Source organism: Liolophura sinensis, chromosome 11 (genome assembly GCF_032854445.1).
Source record: "Liolophura sinensis isolate JHLJ2023 chromosome 11, CUHK_Ljap_v2, whole genome shotgun sequence".
Taxonomy (NCBI): domain Eukaryota; kingdom Metazoa; phylum Mollusca; class Polyplacophora; order Chitonida; family Chitonidae; genus Liolophura; species Liolophura sinensis.
In genome coordinates this window covers 4,127,669-4,152,449 of record NC_088305.1, presented here as the reverse complement: position 1 = coordinate 4,152,449, position 24,781 = coordinate 4,127,669, and the positions used below count along the sequence as shown (strand labels likewise).

The following is a 24,781-nucleotide window of genomic DNA, read 5'->3' as shown; positions in this document are numbered from 1 at the left end:
ACAAGAAGACTCGCAATTGACCAAGAGGTTCTGCCACAAGAAGACTCGCCATTGACCAAGAACTACTGCCACAAGAGGACTCGCCATTGACCAAGAACTACTGCCACAAGAAGACTCGCCATTGACCCAGAGGTTCTGTCACAAGAAGACTCACCATTGACCAAGAGGTTCCGCCACAAGAAGACTCGCCATTGACCCAGAGGTTTTGTCACAAGAAGACTAGCCATTGACCCAGAGGTTCTGCCACAAGAAGATTCGCCATTGACAAAGAGGTTCTGTCACAAGAAGACTAGCCATTGACCAAGAGGTTCTGCCACAAGAGGACTCGCCATTGACCAAGAGGTTCTGCCACAAGAAGACTCGCCATTGACCAAGAGGTTCTGCCACAAGAAGACTCGCCATTGACCCAGAGGTTCTGTCACAAGAAGGCTAGCCATTGACCAAGAGGTTCTGCCACAAGAAGACTAGCCATTGACCCAGATGTTCTGTCACAAGAAGACTAGCCATTGACCAAGAGGTTCTGCCACAAGAACACTCGCCATTGACCAAGAGGTTCTGCCACAAGAACACTCGCCATTGACCCAGAGGTTCTGCCACAAGAAGACTCGCCATTGACCAAGAGGTTCTGCCACAAGAAGACTCGTCATTGACCAAGAGGTTCTGCCACAAGAAGACTCGCCATTGACCAAGAAGTGCTGCAACAAGAGGACTCAACATTGTCTAAGAGGTTTTGTCACGAGAAGCCACTGACCGAGAGGTTATCCAACAACACGAATAGCCTTTGACCAAAAGGTTCTGCCACAAGGCGATTATAGCCATTGACTAAGAGGTCCTCTCACAACACGTCTAACCCTGGCCACAAAATGACTAGCACTTGACCACGATATGGTACCTCAACACGACTTGCCCTTAACCAACAGGCTCTGCCACAATATGGCTAGACATTAACCAGCAGGTCATCCCACACGGCCAACCTCCTAGCCATTGACCATTAAGTTCTACCAGATGATTAAACCTTAAATAACAGTTTCCGCCACAAGCTGACAAGCCCCTGAGAAACAGGTTAGCGTTCCAGGAGGTTTGTGATTTTCCAGGCAAGAAACCTGATCGTGGTTCTTTCAGTGAAAATTTTACACGAAACATGGTTACAAACAGAAAACTGTCCCTCACCGTACACAGCAGGCAGGGTCCGGGTAAAGGGAGTGAAAGCCGCTCCCCAGAGCGGGTTACGTAGGTTATTACAGCTCCCGTCAACAGTTCTGTACCTCTGTCTAGAAGCACAATTCCCTGGGGGTCTAAACGGACAGCTGACACCATGCTGACGGGCGGCCCGGTGGGACAGCACTTGAACTAATGTATATCTTGGATGTCGTTTTCTGTAAACAAATAGTAGAGTTTCATAATGATTCTAATCGACAGCCCGGATTGTATTTGTAGTGTAGCTATGGTGTTGCTAAAAAAATTTCCTGGTATGTGATGAAGGAATTTGTCGGGACGAGTACAATGAATTTTTGCGTTTGAAACATGTAGCTTAGTCTCGCGTTAGCGTCATACTGGCTTAAGTAACCTGGCCTACAACAGACCGTTAGGTTGCGAAACAAAGTTAAAATACCAACAGGAGATTTTCCACGCCTTAGTGCTACACGGCCAATGCTCACAAGAATGCTCTTTTCACAAATTAGGAAAACGTCTTCGGAACGCCAATAAGCTAATCTGAATTTTCCGAAATTTGATATCGTTCTATCCCATTTGTATGGGATTTTCCCGGCGAACCTTGTTCGATTTCTCACATACAAAACAAATGCCTTTGAAATAAAAAGCTAAACCCTTACCTAATAATTCGTGAAATCCAGTTTATGATTCTGCTTTGCCTTGAAAAGGCGTCGGCATTTTCCGGACTCTCCGAGAACAGCATAGGGTCGGGATTGTCAATGTCCCGGGCATATTTGTCCACACCTGTGATCGAGTTGAAGCCATAGTATTCATTATTTATTTGACATTTCCTCACTGAGGAAGTGGGTGTCACTCTCTACGCTAATGTTAGAACGTGTCTGTGATATCGCCCAGCACTTGCATTTTCAGCTACAAATGAGCAATAAAGACGACAGACAGAGCTGACGCTGGAGTCACTATCTGCATTGCTACAAAAGAAAAGGGTTCTTCTACCACAATACTGGCCCTCGTCGTATAAGTGACAAATGTTTGAGCATGGCGTAAAGCACCTATCAAATAATTAAATAAAAAAATACAAACAAACGAAAGAAGAGCTGAAATGAGAAGTTATTAAACATGAAAGACAAATACAACATATCGGAGTATTATATGAAATATTCTTAAATATTAACAACGCCAAGCACGCTGATAAGATAGGTGTTTAAAGAAAAGTTAATCCTGCCCTGTATATGAGTCGCGCTGCAAATTCAAATTGCACAATCGCACATTCGACTGGTCAGGTTCAAATGTAAAGACACCTTATCTACTAAAAATCTTTCTTTATAGGTAAACGGACTGGGCATTTTTTTTCACCAAAAACCTGAAACGTATTCCGATCTGACAGCAGTCTTCGGATGCTCTGATTTTCTCCCACCATAATGCTAGCCGTGATCGTATAAGTGAAACATTCTTGAGAACGGTGTAAAACACCAATCAAATAAGTAAATGAACAGTGTTCCCACCAAAACAGCACAAACTAAAAACAGTGGCCACACTTGAGTGCAAGCTTGATTTTCAAAATACAAGGCGTCATGAGGTTGAGTCTTCTGTTAAACTCTCACCTGCATCCAATCGCCGTTTCATTGCATTGTCTTCATCGTCCACTCTTTTTCTAGCCTCTCTAATAACAGCATTCCAAGTAGGTCTGCGTTCTTTTGGTGGACGTTGCGTTACAGGTCGGCTTGGCGGGCGGCGAGTCATCGGTGGTGGAGGCAGTCGAGGTGTAGGCTGGCCAGAATTTGTGATCCTTGCGACTATCTCCGAAACCCCACCAGTCCGACGTAGGTGAGACATCGGTACATTCAGAGGATGTCCCGGCGAAAGTACATACGGATCGAACCGCCTATTCTGTGACACCACGACCTGAATCAGAGAAAACTACAATCTTTTCCTCTGATTCCTGTTTTCTCTTTAAATACTGGTGAAACCTGCCTAATTTCCCTCAAGCGGCTAAATAACAGCGTATGTTAAGGTAACCAATCCACTGTTTTATGGGGATAACAGTTTGAATCCTACTCATCCGAGATTTTCTCATCGGTCAAATAGACAATCAAGTTGGATACAGGGAAGCCATCATTCACACTTACCAAAAAAGCCACGCGGGTTAATTTTAAACTTAAAGGCTATGGTGTTTCATTGTTCTTCGTTTTTGTTCTAATTATTTTCTAGGCCGTGGACTACGAGAACTTACCAAGGGAACAAAGATGCAAACAGCCAGACAACTTATAGAGAACCTACAACACAATAATGAGAAATGTCAGTATGTTTTACTTTGCAAAATCACCGCAATTTTTGTTCTTTCTGCTTTAACCATGGCGCACCGGAGCGCACGCGTTGCTATAATTAAGCATTTTTTGGTCATTTGAAATAAAACCTTAACGGAGGTAAATTGGTAAGCGACTGGATTTCGCAAGGCATGTATGCTCACTTTCCACCTTTTCCATTGTTGCTGTTCTGGTGCTACTCTCTATGCTGTTGTCTTTCATATTACATTGAAAACTTGTAAAGGTAAAAGGGGCCTTTGTGGCTCAATTGGGTAGCGCGCTTGCGCAGCGTAATGACCCAGGAGTCCAGCTAATGCTGGCTTCCTCTCCGGCCTTACGTGGGAAGGTCTGCCAGCAACTTGCGGATGGTCGTGGGTTTCCACCCACCATAATACTGGCCGCCGTCGTATGGGTGAAATATTCTTGAGTACGGCGTAAAACACCAATCAAATAAATAAATAAATAAATTTAAAGGAAAACTTTATACATGACGAATTTGTCGTTGATTTTAACATATAAAATGATACATGATGATACTTTACCTTTTTAAAACCAAAACAGCCAAAATAATTGAAATTATTTGTCTTCTATAAAGATTTGCAACACGCCAACAGATGTTTTTGTTTCCACTTTTTATCTCATCCTCATAAGCAATATATCTTTTAAGAATTATTTTGTTTTACTGTCAACACCACTTTTTCTTAACAGTTGCTGACATATTCGGTTAGTCTTTTCGTACAGTGGCGCAATGCAAGAACGGACGACCGTGAAAGTGAAAGAAAGTAAAGCAAAGAGAGTTCAAAACCAATGAACAAACGTCTGATGTTCCGTTTATGTTTTTATAGCCCACTTACCTATTTACAATGCAAATTATCATATATAATTTTGAAATCAATGCACATAATTTAGCATTATAATTTATTTACCTCTTTTTCAGAGGAGCTCACCAGGCCTAACCCATTGCATAGCTGAGACATTATCAGTAAATTATCTTCCCTGTTTAATGACTGTGGACAGCCGTTGCTGGTATAGTAAATATCTGTCTACTGTATGAGTATCACGTCGGCGTGACAGTTTTCTGCAATGAAACGAATTCTCGATTAACCGTGTCTGAATCTTTCTGAAGAGAATGGTTATCAGTCTCTATGTATAGCCCAAATTGCATAAATGAAGCTAACAATATGATTTGTAGAGCATATGCTTATGCTTGTGTCGGTAAGGTTTCACCATGCTACAAACAGGCCGGTAGCTATTGAGTTAGCTGAATGCGGCTCCGTTGAGTACAACAAATTTTATGGTGTCAATCGACATTGTTCGATGGCCCCATCACATTTGCTATCAGACTAGTATATTACTTAATAGTATTTCACTATCACTGGATAGTAATTTGTTTTATTGGTGAAATCATAAAATACCCGTATTATTGGGATAGAAAGATTCTCCATTATTCATATCTTGCCATACAGCTTGAAGTTAAGAGACCCGGGATAAAACCAAACTCGGGTCATACAGCATCATTACAACGTCATAGATTGTAAAACCCGAAGCACACGTACATGTATTGTAGGATTCTGAGATCTTAAAAGTGAATACAACACTCTTCTTTGTACATATGGACAGAGCGTTCAGAATCTACGTAGATATATATCAAAGTTGCGTCTAACTCCGCTTAAGCCCGAGCTTGATGGTGTGAAACAATGCTTGGTTATTACATGAACATGGTGCTGAACAGCTACAATCAACCGGCCACTCAGATACCGACATTTGTAATCCAACACAACATTATTCACAGAAGGTGAGTTCCAAATTTGAATTGGATGCCATGTCTAGAGTATTGACTCTCCCTCTTCTATCACTGTAAACTATTCACTGTTTTTTTCTTACATATTACCAGCTTTATACACCATTTATATAATATTTCTTGCATATTCCCTCTGGGTCCACGTTGCGTGGAAAATCAGGCTTGCCATTGTTGACTTGGAACACTCATTCAGGAGTTGTACATTTATTTCGGATATACAGAATGCGCTGAACTCGCACCTGTTTCATTTTTCACTTTGAGCAGGTACAAACAGCAGGCCATACCACACACCAGATATAACCAGACGGCCAGCCCGAATATGTCTGTTATATATCAGCTGTAATAATGACATGGCCGAAGGGTTCTGCACCAGAGACAGAAGAGTTTAACTGATACAGTCTAAATGATAACATCTAATGTATACATGGGTGTATACTTCCGTTTTACAGATTTATGTCTGCTCGTGCCTTAATGTTTTTTTCATGCCCATGCTGAAATCGAGAGACAGAAGTAAATCGAGAAAAACTTTAATTGCTCCTCATAGAAGCATTCCTCTTCTTTGTTGTTGTCGGGTTGGGTAGATGAAGTTAAAAGGCTTCTTCACAAATTAAGATCCCTCTGTTGGGGGAAAATTCTAATGCAAAAGAAAGGATCTCGTTAGCTGCTCCAGCCTGTCGTTCCCAACAGTTACTTACACCATACAAACCAGGAGCACGTAAAGGTGCCGCTGTCTATCAAAGTAATTAGGAATGCGTATCCTTGTGAGGTCGTGCTTAACAATTTTTCAGTCATATGACACCGAGGAGTTATTAGATGTGTGTACATCTAATGTATCGTCATATGGCATGACGAGTCCATGCTGTCAAAGTACTGCCGCTCCTGAAGTATCACGCAGAAGACACCAGACATGACACCTCATCCTGTGACATTATACTAACACCGGGCCAGCAAGTCCCCTTTCCTTGTTTTAACTTGTCAGTGCTGAGCGCCAAGCGAGGCCGACGATGAGAAACAGGTCTCAGATCTCAGATCTGCCGACTTCCAGGTTGGCAGTCTAACCAATAGGTATATATGTATATGATCGTTTAATTCTTCAAGCGTTTAGAGTTTTTAAGAATTCACCTGGAGTTGAAGCCTGAAATGTTTGCTATTGCATATTAAATATCAATTTATCCAAAATGACAGTACTTTTGACAGTGCCCTCGTTAGGAGAGTAGATGCAAGTTTGGTAGTGCACCTTTTTTTAACCAGCAGCACGGCCAGCTTTGTATGGTAATTTATATGGGTTAAAGCTTGACCACAAGAACGTTGTACAACACGACCAAAGTCAGTTTAAAAAAGGCTATAATCATTGTAACTCACAATGAGAGCGAAAAGAAGGAAACGACTTACCACATTTCGAAAGGATAGTTAGTCTAATCACCGTGAATGTCACACGTCAGATTGGGGCAAACATGAACTCAAGTACGAGAAAGCTACAGCCGTACGCTGTATTTATAGAAACTTTTAAAATGTGTGACATTAAATAGAAATGGGTAGGATTGTCCTTCTTCATGGATGAGCAAACATTGCAGCGGAATGACCTACTTAAATTGAACAATCCAGGTTTTTAAGGTGTCTGATGTTTCACACTATTTCTTAAGAAAGTTTTTAATCAATGGAAATCTTTATCTATTGGAAGAAATACTAATAAGGCTTTTTGACCAAGAAAGCTTGACACATCCTAAGGTAGAACTGTTTCTGTATTACATTAAATGCCTTCTAAAATTCTGTTATTATCTGTTACTTTTAGACAGTCGACTATATTTAGATGTTTGTAAAATCGGCCATACTCTCCAACCAAAACGGTCAGTGGCACCTAACAACACGAACTCTACAATTTGACATGTTGGAAGGCCATACTCTTGCAAAGAAAATGAATTAGAACACGTTTTCTAATTTATAATTTTAAACGCCATCAGCCTCGTTTTGAAACCAAGAAGCCATTGCCTCGAATGACGTCCTAATTATTAAAAAAACAAATTACATGCTGGCTATTAGGCGGAGTTCAATATTTTTTGAGGAAGGGCAACGCCAGTTACTTAAACTGCTGTGCACTTAAATTAGATTATAATATAACTTCATAAATGAGTGTATTTTATCTCTTGTAGTATATGATCTCGCCCGTTCACGCCCGTTGCCCAGCATGCCACTTGTTTCTCAATAATTATGACGTCACTCGAGGCAACGGGTTCTTGGTGTTGAAACCGGGCTTATGAAGTTAAACATTATGAATTACAAAAACTATTCTAACTGCCTTTCCTTGCAATAAAATAGATTTACAGCATTTAATTTTGTAGAGCTTGTGTATGTGCATGTCTCTAAAGGACGGCAATCTTTCGTAGCGATTTTACAGACACCTGAATATGGGCGACTGTCCAGAACAAATGGAGTATAGTATTTACAACATACTGACACCAAAACGTGTTAAAGGAGAACCCCAACGACTTTATTTTCATACCAAATGTTAATGAAACAGAATATTTATGTCATGTTAGTCTGTAAACTGCATTTAAAAAATATTATGTTCACTAGTTCCTTTAAAACAAAAACCCATTTAAGTAGGACCTTCTACCTATCTTGTCGACCGCGGAGCCCTGGCCGATTGATGTATTGTCGAGAGTACGTGCCAGGATTATGTATTGTAAAGCCCTGCAAAGCATAGCCGATTCCATGCATTAAGCCTAGCCGCAGTGTGCTTTTCCAGAAGCTGTCGTGTGACAATCTATAATTACCCCTACATGTACACCTCTTAATTAACACTCTAAAATAATGTAAGTAAAACGGCTTAAGAACAAATATTTTGAAAGATAGGTTACCGGATTTGTATTAGATCCGGGTAAAGTGTGTAAAGCATAGCGACTGAGCAATACGATGATCTATTTTCTCTCACTTATCGGCCAAGTAGATGACACATATGCGCTCCCCTCTGGTTTGTCTGGCACGAATGGGTAATCCACAGCGGCCTATGAGTGAGGTGCGAAGAGCTGAGAGACCGCCTTGCCACCTTGTGGCCGTTGCAGGGCAAAGGCTAGCGGCTCCACATAAAGTGCTGTTTCAAACAAACAAGTGGGCTAAACAAATGCTGCATACAGGGAATGAAAACCCGGACGTCTTTATTGTTTGGCTTTTTGAAGGGACATTAGTCCTTCGGCCTTTCCTTTTTAAAAAGTATGACTGAATTATGTCTAACAAGTGTCATAGTACTACGATCGAGTCCCCCGTAATGAAAGGGCGTTTTCGACGAGATCTGGTCCATATTTTGTAAATTTTTGGCAATTTGAGGCCATGTATTTAACTTCACAATATGCTGCGTTGTGTTATTGCAGTCGCATGCCATACTGGAACATGGAATAATCTCGAAAATATCTGTAAAGTATAGCGATTGTTTCCTGATGTCTGTGTCGCACACATAGAGAAGCCTCAGATGCCTGCAGTGAATGTACCTCTGTGACGTCACAAGGTCAACGGTGGGCTCGATCGCAGTGGAGTAGATTTTCTGATGTTCGAGTACCAAATTCTGACGTTCTTCTTCCGTTTTCGTGCTTTTAAACACTCGGAATTGATTCAGGAGACATTATTTATTTATTTATTTTATGTTGTTTTACGCCGTACTCAAGAATATTTCATTTATACGACGGGCGGCCAACATTATGGTGGGTGGAAACCGGGCACAGCCCGGGAGAAACCCACGACCATCCGCAGGTTGCTGACAGACCTTCCCACGTACGGCTGGAGAGGAAGCCAGCATGAGCTGGACTTGAACTCACAGCGACCCGCATTGGTGAGAGACTCCTGGGTCATAACGTTTCGCTAGCGCACTAACCAACTGGGGACATTAAATTATCCATGTGCAGTTTGGAAGGTCCAGCGCTGGGGGACCCACTTCAACACTTAGCTGTGCCAAGAAAAGTGCACTGGGTTTGACGTGTCGGATATTACATACAAAAGTGGAAATATAAAATTGGACTATACATAGACAGTGGACTATCTATACCTCCAGGTAATTATCATCCGTTAAATTATCCAAAAATCATTTCAAGAGATTTAGATGCATAGATTATTAATGAAACTGGTGATTGGGAACATGACATTTGATATTATTTTACCGGTTGACTGTCTGAACTGTGTTTGGATAATTCGCTCACTGAAACTACTCAGCTTAAATAATGTAACTCTGCTTAATGAGAAGTTTTTACCAGCAATATCTTTAGAACTGCCACATTTTTGTGCATATGAGACGAGCTGAAAGTCTTCGCAGGGGTTCTTAATTATAGAGGCCTGTACAGAGGATTGTATAACTGACAGTGCGTGACAAACACTCCACAAATATTCCTCCCAAAAGGAAATTCCGCTACCCCGAGGGGGTGGTAGTTATACAAGTATAAACCTTGTGACGTCATTTATTCTTGCATGTGTCGCGCACAGCATGCACTTTTGCCCATAACGCTCAGATATTAACTTATATTAATGAAGAAAATTCATCAGAAAAGGCTCCCTTAGCATCACAAACGAGAGGTAAATGGTGAGATAACCCGATCTCTAGTCAATTCATATGAGCATTGGTTTTGTTCTAGGTGTGCATGTAAATCTTAAAAAGTAACAATATAGACTCCCCCACCTCCTAGCTCCACAATTCAAGCAAAATGAGGTAACATAAAATGCAGTGATGTTGTCTGTCTAGAATAAGTTATCATTAAATCAGGGAACCACTCCCATGGCCTTATGGCTAGCCCATTTGCCTCGAAGTCGGGAGACTCGGGATCAAACCTTGGTCGCGCTTTGAAAACGCTTGGCGCTCGGCACTGAGAAGTTAGAGCAAGGAAACATGACTGGACTCGCTCTGCCACAAGAAGACACAGTATATGCAGACACCTAAAGACTCCTCATCAAAATATGACTGAAAAATTGTTAAGTACGACGTTAAACCCCAAATGTACATACATACATATATACGAACATACATTAAATCAGGGGAGACATTATGTATATCTATTTGTTTTCATACCACACTCATGACTCTACACAGTTAATCCTATATTCGAGATCTCTCACATCATTACCGGCCATTCTGATATTAATTTTTAAGGTCACTGGCCTATATCATGAAACATAGTTCATTATTAAACCTTCTACAATATATATTATAAAAATTTTCTAGAATTTTAACTAAGATTTCGTTTTATTTTTTAAACCGTCTGAGCATGTTTGTATAATTTCATTTTATTTTGGATGCCATCATAATATCGAACATTCATTGCTTCCTGTTTCAAATGTTCTCGCCCTAACAGGGCTGAAATATTGTTGATGTGTCGATAACTCCTAATGATTTATGAATTCAATATAAACTGACGGCCAAAAGAAACTTTACCATTTTATTGGCGCAAGTTTGTAATAAAACAAAACAACAGATGCTGGAAATGTAATATATTAAATACAATATGTTTAGGGTCACCCACGTCCAAAGCAAGGAAATGTACAGCAGCCCATACAGTCATCACATGTGTCCAACTGGGGTTGGGGTAAAAAAAAATAGACATTTCAGTTTGATGACCAATCGGGTGAATAAGAAAAAAGTTGTTCAGTTTGATAAAGTCGCCTCAATCAGTACCTTGTGTGGCCACCCCTTGTTTCAATGCATGTAAAAATTCTCCGACGCATAGAGAAACTCAGTCGGTTGGTGAGGTCACGTGGGATTCTATGTCATTCTTCGTCAAGAGCCTGTGCCAGTACTTGCCGACTAGCTGGAGGCTGCGTTCGTTGTCTTACGCAGCGATCCAGGGCGTCCCCAGAGGTGCTCTATGGAAGCCATGTTTGGGGAACATGCAGGCCATGGTAAGACGTTGACGTCGTTGGCGTCAAGGAAGTTTTGCACGAATTGAGCTGTATGGACTCTGGAGGTGTCATTCTGTTAAAGGACACCACGTGGATGCTGGCGAAAGAAGGGCAGAACAATCGGACGTAAAATGTCATCCACGTAACGCCGAGATGTTAAGTTTCCATCGATAATTTCATCGTTCTTTCGCCTCTTCGACGGTATACACGCTGTCTTCCATCAGCTCTGAGCAGACAGAAGCGGCTTTCATCTGTGAAGACGGCCTATTTCCAATCACGTCTCAGCCAACGTGGTACAATTAGGGCTCACCTCAACCTGTGACGACGATGTTGGGGCCGTCAATAACTGCCCTCTGAATGGTCGATAAGCCCGAATTCCGTAATCCCGGAGTCTCCTTGACGCTGTCTGCTGACTGAGCCGATAACACATTCAGCGATGATGACGTCGCCGTCAGGAAGCGATTTCGCAGATGCAAGGCAAGCAAGTACCGGTCTTCCCTGGGCGTGATTAGCCTAGGTCTGCCCTGTTCTTACCTGCCTGAGGTCCGTCCTGTATGCCTGTAACGCTGCATCAGATTTGTAACGGTTACACTCATGCTGCAATGTCAGCATGAGTGGCTCTCATAGCCACCATACCCAGGGCCCTTCCGCGTTTTTCTGGAGACAGTCGTGGCATCACTACGGGTGTTTTTTAAACTCTGTGTAAGTCTGATATACTGGCTTTAATGTTTTATACACTTTTTGACCTTGTGGTTTCGGCTTACATGTAGCTTTACCCAAATGGGAATATACTTTTACAGGTTAAACAGACCCAGTTCGCTGAAAAAATATTGTTAACTTTCAATATATCAGTGGTAAACTTTATTTTGGTCGTCAGTTTGTAACACACCGTTTACTTTCATGATCTTTTTACAACGGGGAAATCTTTCCATCTAAACTTAACGGACCATCCTTACATGAATGGAAATTCCAGACATGTCAACGACGCACACTCTATAGTGAATCTAGACGTTAAAAAACTAAGTGCTAGTCGGCACGTGCAATGACAAAAAAGAAAAAACACTCGCGTCGACATTCTTGAAAACTCAGAATGTCTAATTGAAAAACTAGACGGTCACATTAAGAGGGGAAATGCATATTCACTATTAATGTCTCTACCTTCTGTACTACTATTACTCACAAAGACCTACTTGATACAGTGACATCTCTTATTGTCCCCCTGCATGTCGAATAAAAACGGCCATCGCTACAATAACGGTCAAGGGCAACGAAGCCTTCCTCGTTTCCATCCAGGGTCATCATTTATGGGACGTTTCGTTCTCCATAGAATTGCTGGAATTTCTCTTTGGTACCATATCTTTGAAATACGGGGAAAAACGTATATCAACAATGTAAGGCTATACCGATAAGTAAAAATTATGTCCCCCACCCCCGTCCACACACACACCATTGTCTGACCTATACTTGTTCTCGTATAAATACCAATATGAGAAGAAGTCATTAAAAAGCAAGCTTCATAAGGCCTGATCTTACTCATTCACTAAATGGAATACTGCTGATCTGTTAGCTTTTAAACCATCCATATATGTATTTATTTATTTGATTGGTGCTTTACGCCGTACTCAAAAATATCTCACTTATACGACGGCGGCCAGCATTATGGTGGGAGGAAACCGGGCAGAGCCGGGGGAAACCCACGACCATTTTACAGGCTGCTGACAGACCTTTCCATGTAGGCCACCATCCATATATCAAAGGCTCTGGAAAATATGTATTCATCTTAACTGAATTTAACGGAAATCACAGTCTTCACATAGAACATATCATCTGTACGAAGACCAAAACGGTCTCCTGTAACGCCGGATTAACGTATTGATAGGTTCAGTTTTGACAATGTTGATTATACTGACTTGGACAGAAATGTACTTTATAATATGACTAGGTTTCTGTCGCCATTCTGGCAAGGTTGCGATTACTGGAAAAATAAGAATTCCTTTGTCTGACAGAAAAAATTGTTATTGGGTGTGTGTATTGAACTCTTGACAAAAAGTCTGTGTGCCGCGAAAATTTTAATGAATCCTTACAAAAAAAATAGCTCTACCTGTCAGATCCTGTGACGTAATTCTTATCTTTTGCATGTTTGGTGATTTCAGCGTTTTGAAATGTGTAAACGGATAGGTTGTACTAGTCATATGGAGTTCCTTCTGGACTGGAAGATTTGTTGGGATACGTTACGAGTATAACCTGTCATATTTCAACAGCCAGGCCACATATCAATACGACGTGCTAGGCTTTTGAAATTTCGTGGTGACTGTGTACACATGTGGAAATGTTGTTACTTCATAACATGACGTCAGTTAGGCTTGGACATCTTCGTCATAAGGCCCGTGCAGGCATGCGACACAAACCGTGCGGTTTACAATTAAAAGGTTACTTTGACAATAATTGACAATTGACAAATATGCTTTCCATTTTTTTAGGACACCCATGAATGTGCCCAGTTTTTCTATCACTTTCTTTAAGTGGTAATCATTAAGTATGTTTGAACAATCAAGATGAACAATGGGAAATTCACTGTGTGATTTGACAATGGCCTGATTTGTTTAGCTGATGAAAAATATAAGGGTCACAAATGTGTATAAATGTCGAGATATCGCCATGATAAGTATGTTTGTGCACAATTTTAAGAGTGCCGTGACGCGTTAAAGGACTGAAAGTACGTTGAAAACATTGCAGCAATAGAATGAGGCATTTTTCTATCTCTGAGCGGTTCTGATCCTGTGTAAAGACTAAACATAAGTGTAAACCTGCTCCAAACTATGTGGCATGCAATGGTAGCGAATTAGCCCCAAATTTGCTTATTTATTTATTTGATTGGTGTTTTACGCCGTGCTCAAGAATATTTCACTTATACGACGGCGGCCAGCATTATGGTGAATGGAAACCGGACACAGCCCGGAGGAAACCCACGACCATCCGCAGGTTGCTGGTAGACCTTCCCACCTACAGCCGGAGAGGAAGCCAGCATGAGCTGGACTTGAACTCACAGCGACCGCATTGGTGAGAGGCTCCTGGGGTCATTATGCTGCGCTAGCGCGTTAACTGACTGAGCCACGGAATTAGTCCAAAGCTAGGTAGGACGTTCCTATTGTAACGCTCCGCTTCACTCATACTGACCTCCTCCCAGACAATTTCACAAAAAACCGGCTCGAACCTTACCTTATTTGTGCTATCCACCGATTCCCTGATACAAACAAGGCGTACATATGTCACAGCCGCATCGGTGAACCATCTTTCAACAGTAATCCAGCTGTTCATCTTGTGAATCGGGCAAACCAACCTAACGTCCGCCATGTTTGTAATTTTCTTTCACCTTCGGCCAGGGTAATGGGCGGCGAATATTTTATTCTACTTAACATTCTTTTTACAGGGCATGCAATTCTTAACGGAGCACCCTAACGCCTTATTTTCATACTAAATGTTCCCTAAACACAACATTTTTGCTATGTTTGTAAACTGCATTTTAAAAAAAAACTGCATGTCCTGTAAACAGCATGTTGAGTGCGATAAAATAATTGCGGCCAATCACCCTTCCAGAAGTTGAAGGAAAAAAAATCCACCATAACTGACGTTGGTTGGTTTTCCCGATTCAAAGTTCAAAACGATTGGATTACTGGTGAAAAATGGTTTAACGATACCGGCTTTGACATGTTTACAGTTTGTTCGTATCAGGGAATCGGTGGATAGCAAAAATAAGGCAGGCTTCGAACCGGTATTTTTAGTGAAAATGTCCGCGTCGAGGTCCATATGGGCAAAGCTAGGCGGAATGTACAAACGTCCAGCTTAGCTTTGGGGTAGTAGCGAATAAGCCCATGGAGGTGACCCGGTATGGTAAGACAGGGAACAACTCAAGAAGTGAAACTAACTATAACTGTGACAAAGTCGTACGACTGCTTGCTTTTTCAGTTCTGTTTATCTCTTCTTTTTCTGTTATATTGGAAGCATGCATCTTAAAAAACTCCAATAAGTGGAAAAGTCAGCCAGCAATCTGCAGATAGTCGTACGTTTCCTCCGGGCTCCGCCTGGTTTTCCTCCCACCATAATGCTGGCCGCCGTCGTATAAGTAAAATATTATTGATTTACGGCGTAAAACACCAATCAAATAAATAAATAACTGTAAAGCTCCAGACATGCACTGAAGCAATGCATCACAAATGTAACTTTCTGGAAATTCTTGAGGACGCAGTTATGCAGAAATGAATTATATACATATATTACAAATCTTCAGCCTTACATTTCCGCTACGCATGAAATGTTAATGTTAATGATAGCTAGAGGACCAAGTGCTCTCACCCAGAATTCACGTAAGATTTCGCAATAACTGCCACACGTTATGTATTACCAAACCTGAACAATTATCCATTCTAATTTATGATAACAGTTTTTTATTGCAAGACTGCCTATATTTATACTCACACAAAAAGAATGTTGCAAAGAAAAAAAAAGCAGCTAAGTGTATAGCGTAATCATATGTGAACCCTGATTCATTAATATTAACATGTTTCGCGTAGCGAAAATATAAGCATGAAAGTTACATTTGTTATATATTTATTTTATTGAATGCGTCCTCAAGAATTGTTCAGGGAGTTACATTTGTGGTCCAGTGATTTTCCCTACTCTGCAGTGTCTAATGTTAAAAAAAGATATTTCAGTGTGACTGGAGTGGGCTACCATTTTTCCATCTTATGACCTATACATCGAATCAGTGCTTGTTTGGAGCTTTATGAGTCGTATGTTTGCAGTATAACAGGAAACGATTACTAAAAGAGAACTGAAAATAGAAGTGGCCTTACGAGTGTGTCAGTAGCTGTCACTCACAGCTCTATTCAATTTCGCTTCTCCAGGTACAGTTTTTTTGCACTGGGGCCGATACTGTGCCTTACCACACCAGACCCTTTCTTTCCCTTTTGAAACCCTACCATCCACCCTGTAGATCACAACCATCTGTAATGAGCGGTGTTAACTGTTGGGTGTTAAATCAGGCGTACATCCATTGTCCTTTCTACACCTGCTTTCATTCTGTCTGTACATCGATGACGTACCTTATTATGTAATCTTAAATTACCAAATATTGTTTTACACAGATGATTCTAAAGTATATAGATAAATTAAAGACACAGTCGTGTATACATGACTGTTAACTATTTCAAAATGATTGTGTACAATGTATGGGTCTCTGCCCTGACATCTGGGTAATGATGGGCCTCTGGTGTGACACCTGGGTATTGACTGGCATTTGGTGTAACATCTGATGGGGTAATGATGGGCCTCTGGTGTGACACCTGGGTAATGATGGGTCTTTGGTGAGACATCTAGGTAGTGATGGGCCTCTGGTGTGCCACCTGGGTAATGATGGGTCTGTGGTGAGACACCTGGATAGTGATGGACCTCTGCAGACAAACCTGGGTAATGATGGGTCTCTGGTGTGACACCTGGGTATTGACTGGCCTATGGTGTAACATCTGATGGGGGTAAGGATGGGCCTCTGGTGTGCCACCTGGGTAATGATGGGTCTGTGGTGAGACACCTAGGTAGTGATGGGCCTCTGCAGAGAAACCTGGGTAATGATGGGTCTCTGGTGTGACACTTGGGTAATTAAAGTTACTGTGGCAAAATTTTTTGTCATGTCTTTCTCCAACAAACGTAAAGGTTTATCTTCTATTTATTACATGGAAAATGTTTCACTTGAACAAGTTCTCCACATCACATGTTTTTGTGCACTGTTTTTATGAAATTTAAATCCCAAAGGGAAAACAATTTCCGAGATTAATATGCTTGGCCTGATCAATCGGTCGAGTAATACTTCTGCATATCAAATAGCATTGACAAATCTGTATATTTCTTTCGCACGTTAATCGTCTAATGCTTGGGGTTTTACGTCGTGGTTAGCAAGTTTTCAATCATATGACGACGAGGAGTCATTACGTGTATGTACATACACGGTGACACTCTCACGCCTTTAATTACACGCTTGACTAAATGAAGTATCTCAATTACAACCAAGGCATGACAGGTCTAAAATAATATGACAATAAAAATGTCTGGTCTGAATAAATCAGTGTTGACTTTCAGTGTTGAGTGAATTGGGAGATGTCGGGAGATAAAACGAACCAATTACATTTATATAAAAATAATATCTTTATTAAACGAAGGAGACTTGATCAATTTAGAAACAATTTGTTCTTCCCCAAAGCAAGTAAATGCTGAAAAAAAAGAAACAATAGTTTCAAGATACTGTATTGGGTGACAAGAAAAATACAGACATCGGTCAGCCACAATGAAATGCCTGAAAAGATGTAACTGTTTCTGAGATAATTAGTTCTTGGTTCTGGGAGGTGATAGTTATATCTTCGTAGATTAAAATTGGATGTTTTATTATTGGGAATAAGTTGCTTTTGTAGAATATTGAGACAGTTCTCAAGTTTACCCTTTTTCTGTAACTTTAACATTTTTTCACACTTGGCTTTTATACTCTTCACCCACACCATGAAGCAGTAATCAAAGTGAGGCAAGATATGGGACTTAACAGAAATCTGACTACAGTGAATGGTTAACAATTTCCCTTTTCTTGTGAGAAACCCCAGACATTTTGACACTTTTTGGTCAACACTTTGTATCTGATCCTTCCATGTTAGATTTTCATCAGTGTGGATTCCCAAAAGCTTGATATACCTAACCGTTTCTATTTTTTTCCATCAATGCTACAGATAATGAATTATGGTTGACAGAATTTAAGCGCTGTCTGGATCCAGGCTACATACATTTGGATTTATTGACATTTATAAACATACAATTTGCTTCACACTATTTTTTAGCACCATCTAAACTCTTGTTTATTATTGTGGGATTTTTCTTAAACTTTCAGATGAACAATAAATAGTAGTGTTATCTACAAAGTTGTCAAGTAAAGTTCCAGGTCACTGATACACAATGGTAGATGATTTATATACATAATAAATAGTAGGGGTCCTAATATGGAGCCCTGTGGTACTCCTGACCCTGCAAACAAGGCATTTGACATTTCTCCTCCAAAACTAAAAAAAGGTCGTGATTCACGGTATCAAATGCATTTTTAAAATCTATCAGAATGGCCCCAATGAGTTTCCCATTATCAATGGCTAAACGCCAGCTTTATACCATTTTCAATAGGGCAGTTTCACAACAATGCAATGGTCCAAAGCCGGATTGAGACATTTGAAATGACATAGATAATCATAAACACTATTGTGCAGATGATTTTAGACAATATGGGTAAGATAAAGATAGGACGATTTTCAGGGGTTTTTTTTTCTTTTGGAGGCCATCCTTATGTAGAGGTATGACTTTGCTGTCTTCCATAATTCTGGAAATGTACTACTCATGAGGCACTTGTTGAGAACTGTTGTCAAACGTTTTGGCAACAAAAGGTGTTGCAGAAACAAGAAACCTGGCATTAATATTTTATAGGCCCTGGGACTTATTCTTATCAAGATTTACGAGGTATTGTAAGACAAATTCATACGAGATATTTGGTATAGAGAAGTAAGTATAATGTGGAACATTCTCGTCAATGTGTTTGTGAAGTCTTTCAAGTGAAGAACATATTTCTTGTTTTAGGTGGCTAGTAGACTCTGAGCAACATTGGTGAAAAACTCATTAAAAGCTTGACTTATAAGTGTCATCCTTATCAGACAGAACTTCTGGTTGTAAATTGTTCAGTTTAGATTTATGCTTCGTAAAATTTTCCAAATACTATGAGGGGAATATGTGTTTTCTTTCTGGTCAGTTGAGAATTTTTATTTCCGACATTTGTCCATTTTGCCGGTCACCTTGTCTCTCCAGTGATTATAATTGATTTCGTCACCTTTGCGTTTGTACATGTCCTGTTTATGTCCACCGTAACCCAGTGTGGGTTCGAGGGGTATTTGACTCGCCTAGTTCTTAGAGCAGCATGCTTATCAAGGACACCTTGAAAGAGATCTCACCACTTGTTTAATGCTTGTTCAGCATTTGAAATGTATTCAACACTTTCTAAGGAGGCATTAATCAGGTCAGCATGAGGGAGAGATTCATCTAAGTGCTGACACGTTCGGTATTGAATTATCAAGGGTTTATGTTTTTTGTTGTAGTTAATTTTCGATTTCAAAGTAATGCAAACTGGAGAATGGTCACTAAAGGAAAGAGAAGGAACGTCAACAGATGGGATGTTGTCAATCAAATGTCAGTCAAAGTTGATGCTGACCTTGTAATTCTGGTTGGGGAATTAACAACTTGTGTAGGACCAAATGGGACAATTACGTTGCTCCATTTATGATGTGATGCGTTACATACATGTACATCAATACTGAAATCACCCAGAAGGACGAGTTCTTTTATTGTTCATTATCAGCCTTTTTCCAGGTTCAATTCAAACTCATGAATCCATGTTGAAGGTGAATTTGGGGGTCTATATGTGAAACATGTTAAAAATTATTTTGACTTGGCAGGCTCAATTTCAATGCAGATCACCTTAAGAGAGTCATTTTCAAGATCTGAACGTCTACCGTAAGGCAGGCCATTTACTGTGTACATTACTATACCGCCTCCACCTTTGCTGACTCTGTCTTCACGTTCACGGCTGAAACTGTCGACAAAGATTTCGGAATCTGATATATCAATTTTCAGAAAGATTTAGGCGAATCCTATAACTTTAGCCCCTGGCTATTGTTCTGGAAAGTAAAATTTTAGGTTACTCAAGTTTTGGTAATAAATGACATATATACAAGATGAGCAAGACAGATTCCTTTAGTGGATAGGTAAAATTTTGTTTACGTTTAATGGAATGGTGTTGTGAAGTTGAATTTCAGGAAAGAGACATGTCATGCTTTATTCATTTAAGCCATCTTCAGTATATTTATTTATTTATTTATTTATTTGATTGGTGTTTTACTCCGTACTAAAGATTAGATTTAGTTTTCAGATTTTAGATATTTACGTACAAAATTAATATCTTACTTTTCTTCTTAGATCTGCTCGACGAAAATGAACCATAACCAGATAAATTCCGATGACTTCAGCCACGATCTGAAGCGAAATCTCATGTATCCGTAGAGTACTTTGCATTCGAGTTAAAATAGAGCCGAATACAGGCCGTACGTGGTAAGGTCCTCCAGTGACGTGCGGATGGCTGTGCGTATGGCTGTGCACCATAACTCAGTCAGTTAGCGCGCTAGCGCAGCGTAAAGACCCAGGAGCCTCTCACCAATGCGGTCGCTGTGAGTTCAAGTCCAGCTCATGCTGGCTTCCTCTCCGGCCGTAAGTGGGAACAGTCTGTCAGTTAACCTGCTGATGGTCGTGGGTTTCCCCCGGGCTGTGCCCGGTTTCCACCCACCATAATGCTGGCCGCCGTCGTATAAGTGAAATATTCTTGAGTACGGCGTAAAACACCAATCAAATAAATAAATAAATAAATCCCACCATAATGCTGGCCACCGTCGTATAAGTGAAATATTCTTGAGTATGGCGTAAAACACTAAATAAAATAAATAAATAAAAGGAGAGCAATGTGTTTATCTCACTGTAATGATCTGCATACCGACAACCAGTTAGATTTAGCATATGTCTATATACACAAATATAATGTAATCGCTAAACATATAACTTTAAAATTAGAATAATATTCCAGTATATTCCAGAATAATTTTCCAGTATACGTCCCACTAATGACGTATTCTGCCACAGAACCTATTCATACATATTGTCATTACTTGCGTATAACGTACAACCTTTCTAGAATTAGCTCTGCCAACAACTTGTGGGTGATCGTGTGTTTCCCCCAGTCTCTGCCCGGTTTCCTCGTACCATAATGCTGGCCGCCGTCGTATAAGTAAAACACCAATCAAATAAATAAATACATATCCAAAAATAACAAGCTGTATGAATGACTAAAACTATACTAAATGCTTCGTTTTTACTCTGTGACCCGAGGTGAGATTCAAGGGATTATGTGTGGCAAACCATCATCGTTAAGAAAGACCCAAATGTGGTTTAAATCTTCTGGGCAATTTTGTTTGAAAGTGCGTTGGCTAATACCGGTATTAAGTCATATTTTATATTTTAAATTTTAGCCAAACTCAACAGCCAATACAGTTCTTCAAAATCAAGGTATAACCTTGGATTAAACTTGGACAGACTTGGATTAAAGTTAAATCTGGTATCTTCAGTTTTAGCCAGTTTTGGACAACTGTGCTCTGAGGTCAGCACCCTCAAGTGAAATACGCTTACCCGTATGAAGTCCCCTCAAGTATTACTGCATAAAAGTGATACCAGTACTGTGTCAGACCTTCACACCCACACAAATAGAGATTATCAGTACACTGTCCTAACCTGCATCGTCGTATCGCTCGAGTTCTCCGCCGTTGCGTTGCCTCACCGAGCTCGGTCGAGAGCGATACGAGGATGCAGATCAGCACAGTGTACTGATAATCTATTTATCATATACCTCATATAAAAGCTATATTGGGACATTAAAATCCAGGTGTATACCTCGTACTCTGTTGCGTTGAGCAGTATCTGGTAGCGCGATGGCCTGCACGACGCTTCCAAATCATTACGCGCACGGGGAGTTCGTTCTAAATACAGCGTATTTCAATAGTTCACAAACGCAGTTTATACGGAGAAAAAAAAGAGGGAGAGAAAAAAAAAGAACAAACAAACACAAAGTCGTGTAAAACGATGACAATGTAATTTATAAAACATCCTATAAGTGTAACTGTGCTTTTAAAAATATTTTTCTATCAACATACGGTCAATTTTTGGAAGAAAAAAAACACCAAAAATCTAAACTTCATCTGGATTGCGGCTGACCAGTGGCGTCAAGTGGTAGACTTTCAAAGAGAGTATAGTCCAGATTTGTGTGTGCCAAAAAAATGACCTACTTTACAAGTGAACATGTAACTTTAATAATTCACATAAGAAGTAAGTTGCACGCCCATGTGGATGAAATAAAGTTTCTGTAGAGGAATGATCGTCATCAAAGTTCATGGCTATCAGAACTGTGGCAGAAATTCACGTGGAATGTGCAGTTTGAGAAGGGTACTTCCTGGAAAATCCCTGCAGTTGTACTTGTGTGAGTTTCATGGTTCACATTGTGTGTGAATGTGAAGTACTGAATGGGACACATAAGTCCATTTCTTTAGATGTACTGGATTGGTTGGACAGGGCTACGCTTGCGGTGGAAGGCGACTCGTCCATTGAGACTGAAGTGGCTCATTTGTTTCCTGCATACCGGTCCTATGAGAAGCCACAGCGTAATTGTTGATTATTGAATTTGCTATACCAGCATGAAGGAGTAGTTTTACTTGCACTAGGCTAGAGTATGTTAAAGGGCCAGGTAAGTTAGATTTTTTTGCCATAGTCTTCATTATGGATTTCAGAGTTATGGATTTTCTTATTGGAGGACATTTATTGCAGGAAAAGCTGGCCTGATCTGACAGCTGTATGCGCCACGGAATGAAAACTGGTAATACAAAAAATCACGAAGCAGGCGGCACATGAGGACGACGTAAATAATTATTATCAACAATTTTTCTTTGATAATGGCACACAGAGAGTGTAAAAAATTAGACGTTTTCCGCGGTTTTAAGGCCAGGAAATCGCGTGTTCACGTAAGCATGTCAGCACTGCATGGAAATTCCCGTCTAGGAAGACAGGACTTTCCCAGCCAGAGGTCACTCAGTGCGAAAGTAGTTCGGTGCGTGCGAATGTTCAGAGGATGGTGATACGTAAAAACATCGCACGGTACTCTATCAGGTATATAGGTATATGATAACTAGGTTTACCAACTGTACACAAAGTGTGTAATTTGTGAAACAAATACACATTGACATGCCTATCAGGTTGTGTACCAATGGTGTATCCATGCACATACATACCACTGAGGATTTGCAACTTTGTATACACCAGATTTTATTAGAGAGTAGTATTGTTTGATATCACAAATATAAAGAGGGACCTCCGTGGCTCAGTCGGTTAAAGCGCTAGAGCAGCGTAATGACCCAGGAGTCTCTCACCAATGCGGTCGCTGTGAGTTCAAGTCCAGCTCATGCTGGCGGCCGTACGTGAGAAGGTCTGCCAGCAACCTGCGGAGGGTCGTGGGTTTCCCCCGGGCTGTGCCCGGTTTCCACCCACCATAATGCTGGCCGCCGTCGTATAAGTGAAATATTCTTGAGTACGGCGTAAAACACCAATCAAAAAAAAAAACAAAATCAAATATAAAGATCCCCAATACCTCGACATTGGGGCATATATAATAAAAATTAGCTTGTCTTAAGGGCACAACAAGTACAAAAAATTACGATGAAATGATGATAAAAAATGATATTATGAAGCGGCGAACTTGTGCTAAAAGATTATAGAATAGGTAGCCACACGCTGCACATATGGTGGCGAGTACTTTTTTTTTACAATACTCCCTCCGGGGGCCAGTATTTAGCGCAGGACAATGACCTAGAGCCTCTTAACATGGTGATCAGTGTAAGGTCCAGCCCAAATCATGCTCGCTTCCCCTCCGGTCGCTTATGGGAAAGTCCTTCAGCGACCCGACGATGGTCGTGAGCTCAAGCTGCCCAAGCTTTGAATTTGTGGGCTATGACAAAATAGGCTGAAATCCACTACTTTGGGGACAGCCATATGCTTCAGTTTATAGGGTTTCCATCGACCACTGTTGCGTATTCTATTTAAAACAGCCTTAAAAGACACACTAGATTGTCTCACTGGAATAACCATATAAATAATGTTATATGAATAATGAATATACCTGTTACCACATGCAAATTATTTATTACATTATTTTATTTTATTATTTTATTACATTATTTTATTTTATTATTTTATTACATTATACGGACATTTTTATTACAAAACTCGAAGACTGGCTGTTATTATATTACACGTAGATTTTTATTACAATGCGTGGTGTGTGTTACATATTACTCGTGTATCATTACGAAACACAATGTAACAAACCTCAACTGGGCGGACGAAACACATCAAGTGGGATTTATTTATTTATTTAAATGGTGTTTTACGCCGTACTCAAGAATATTTCACCTATTATGGTGGGAAGAAACCGGGGAGAGTTCTGGGGAAACCCACGACCATCAGCAGGTTAACTGACAGACTGTTCCCACCTACGGCCGGACCGGAAGCTACCATGAGCTGGACATGAACTCACAGGGACCGCATTGGTGCTAGGCTCCTGGATCATTACGCTGCGCTAGCGCGATAACCAACTGAGCCACAGAGGCCCCTCATACACACATCAATACACACATCAATACAGTTGATGTGAGAATATACACATCAACTGGGAGCACAAAATACATCAACTGGGAGCAGGAAACATATCAACACATCAACTGGGAGCATAAAACACATCTACTGGGAGAAGGAAATACATCAACAGGGAGCAAGAAACATATCGACAGGGACCAGGAAACACATCAACTGGGAGCAGGAAACACATCCACTGGGATCAGGAAACAACTCAACTGGGTGGGTGGGGGGCATAAAATACATCAACTGAGAGCATGAAACACATCAACTGAGAGCA

At 40.6% G+C, this 24,781-nt stretch overlaps 1 protein-coding gene across 1 annotated transcript in view; it reads left to right on the top strand.

Annotated features, from left to right (window-relative positions):
* Nucleotides 1–1,141: 1,141 nt before the first annotated feature.
* Nucleotides 1,142–24,781, top strand: part of LOC135477769 (peroxidasin-like) — a 45,879-nt gene continuing 22,239 nt past the window's right edge. The window contains exon 1 of the mRNA XM_064757972.1: nucleotides 1,142–1,230. Within this exon, the coding sequence (XP_064614042.1) occupies nucleotides 1,142–1,230 (89 nt within the window). The remainder of the gene's footprint in view (nucleotides 1,231–24,781) is intronic.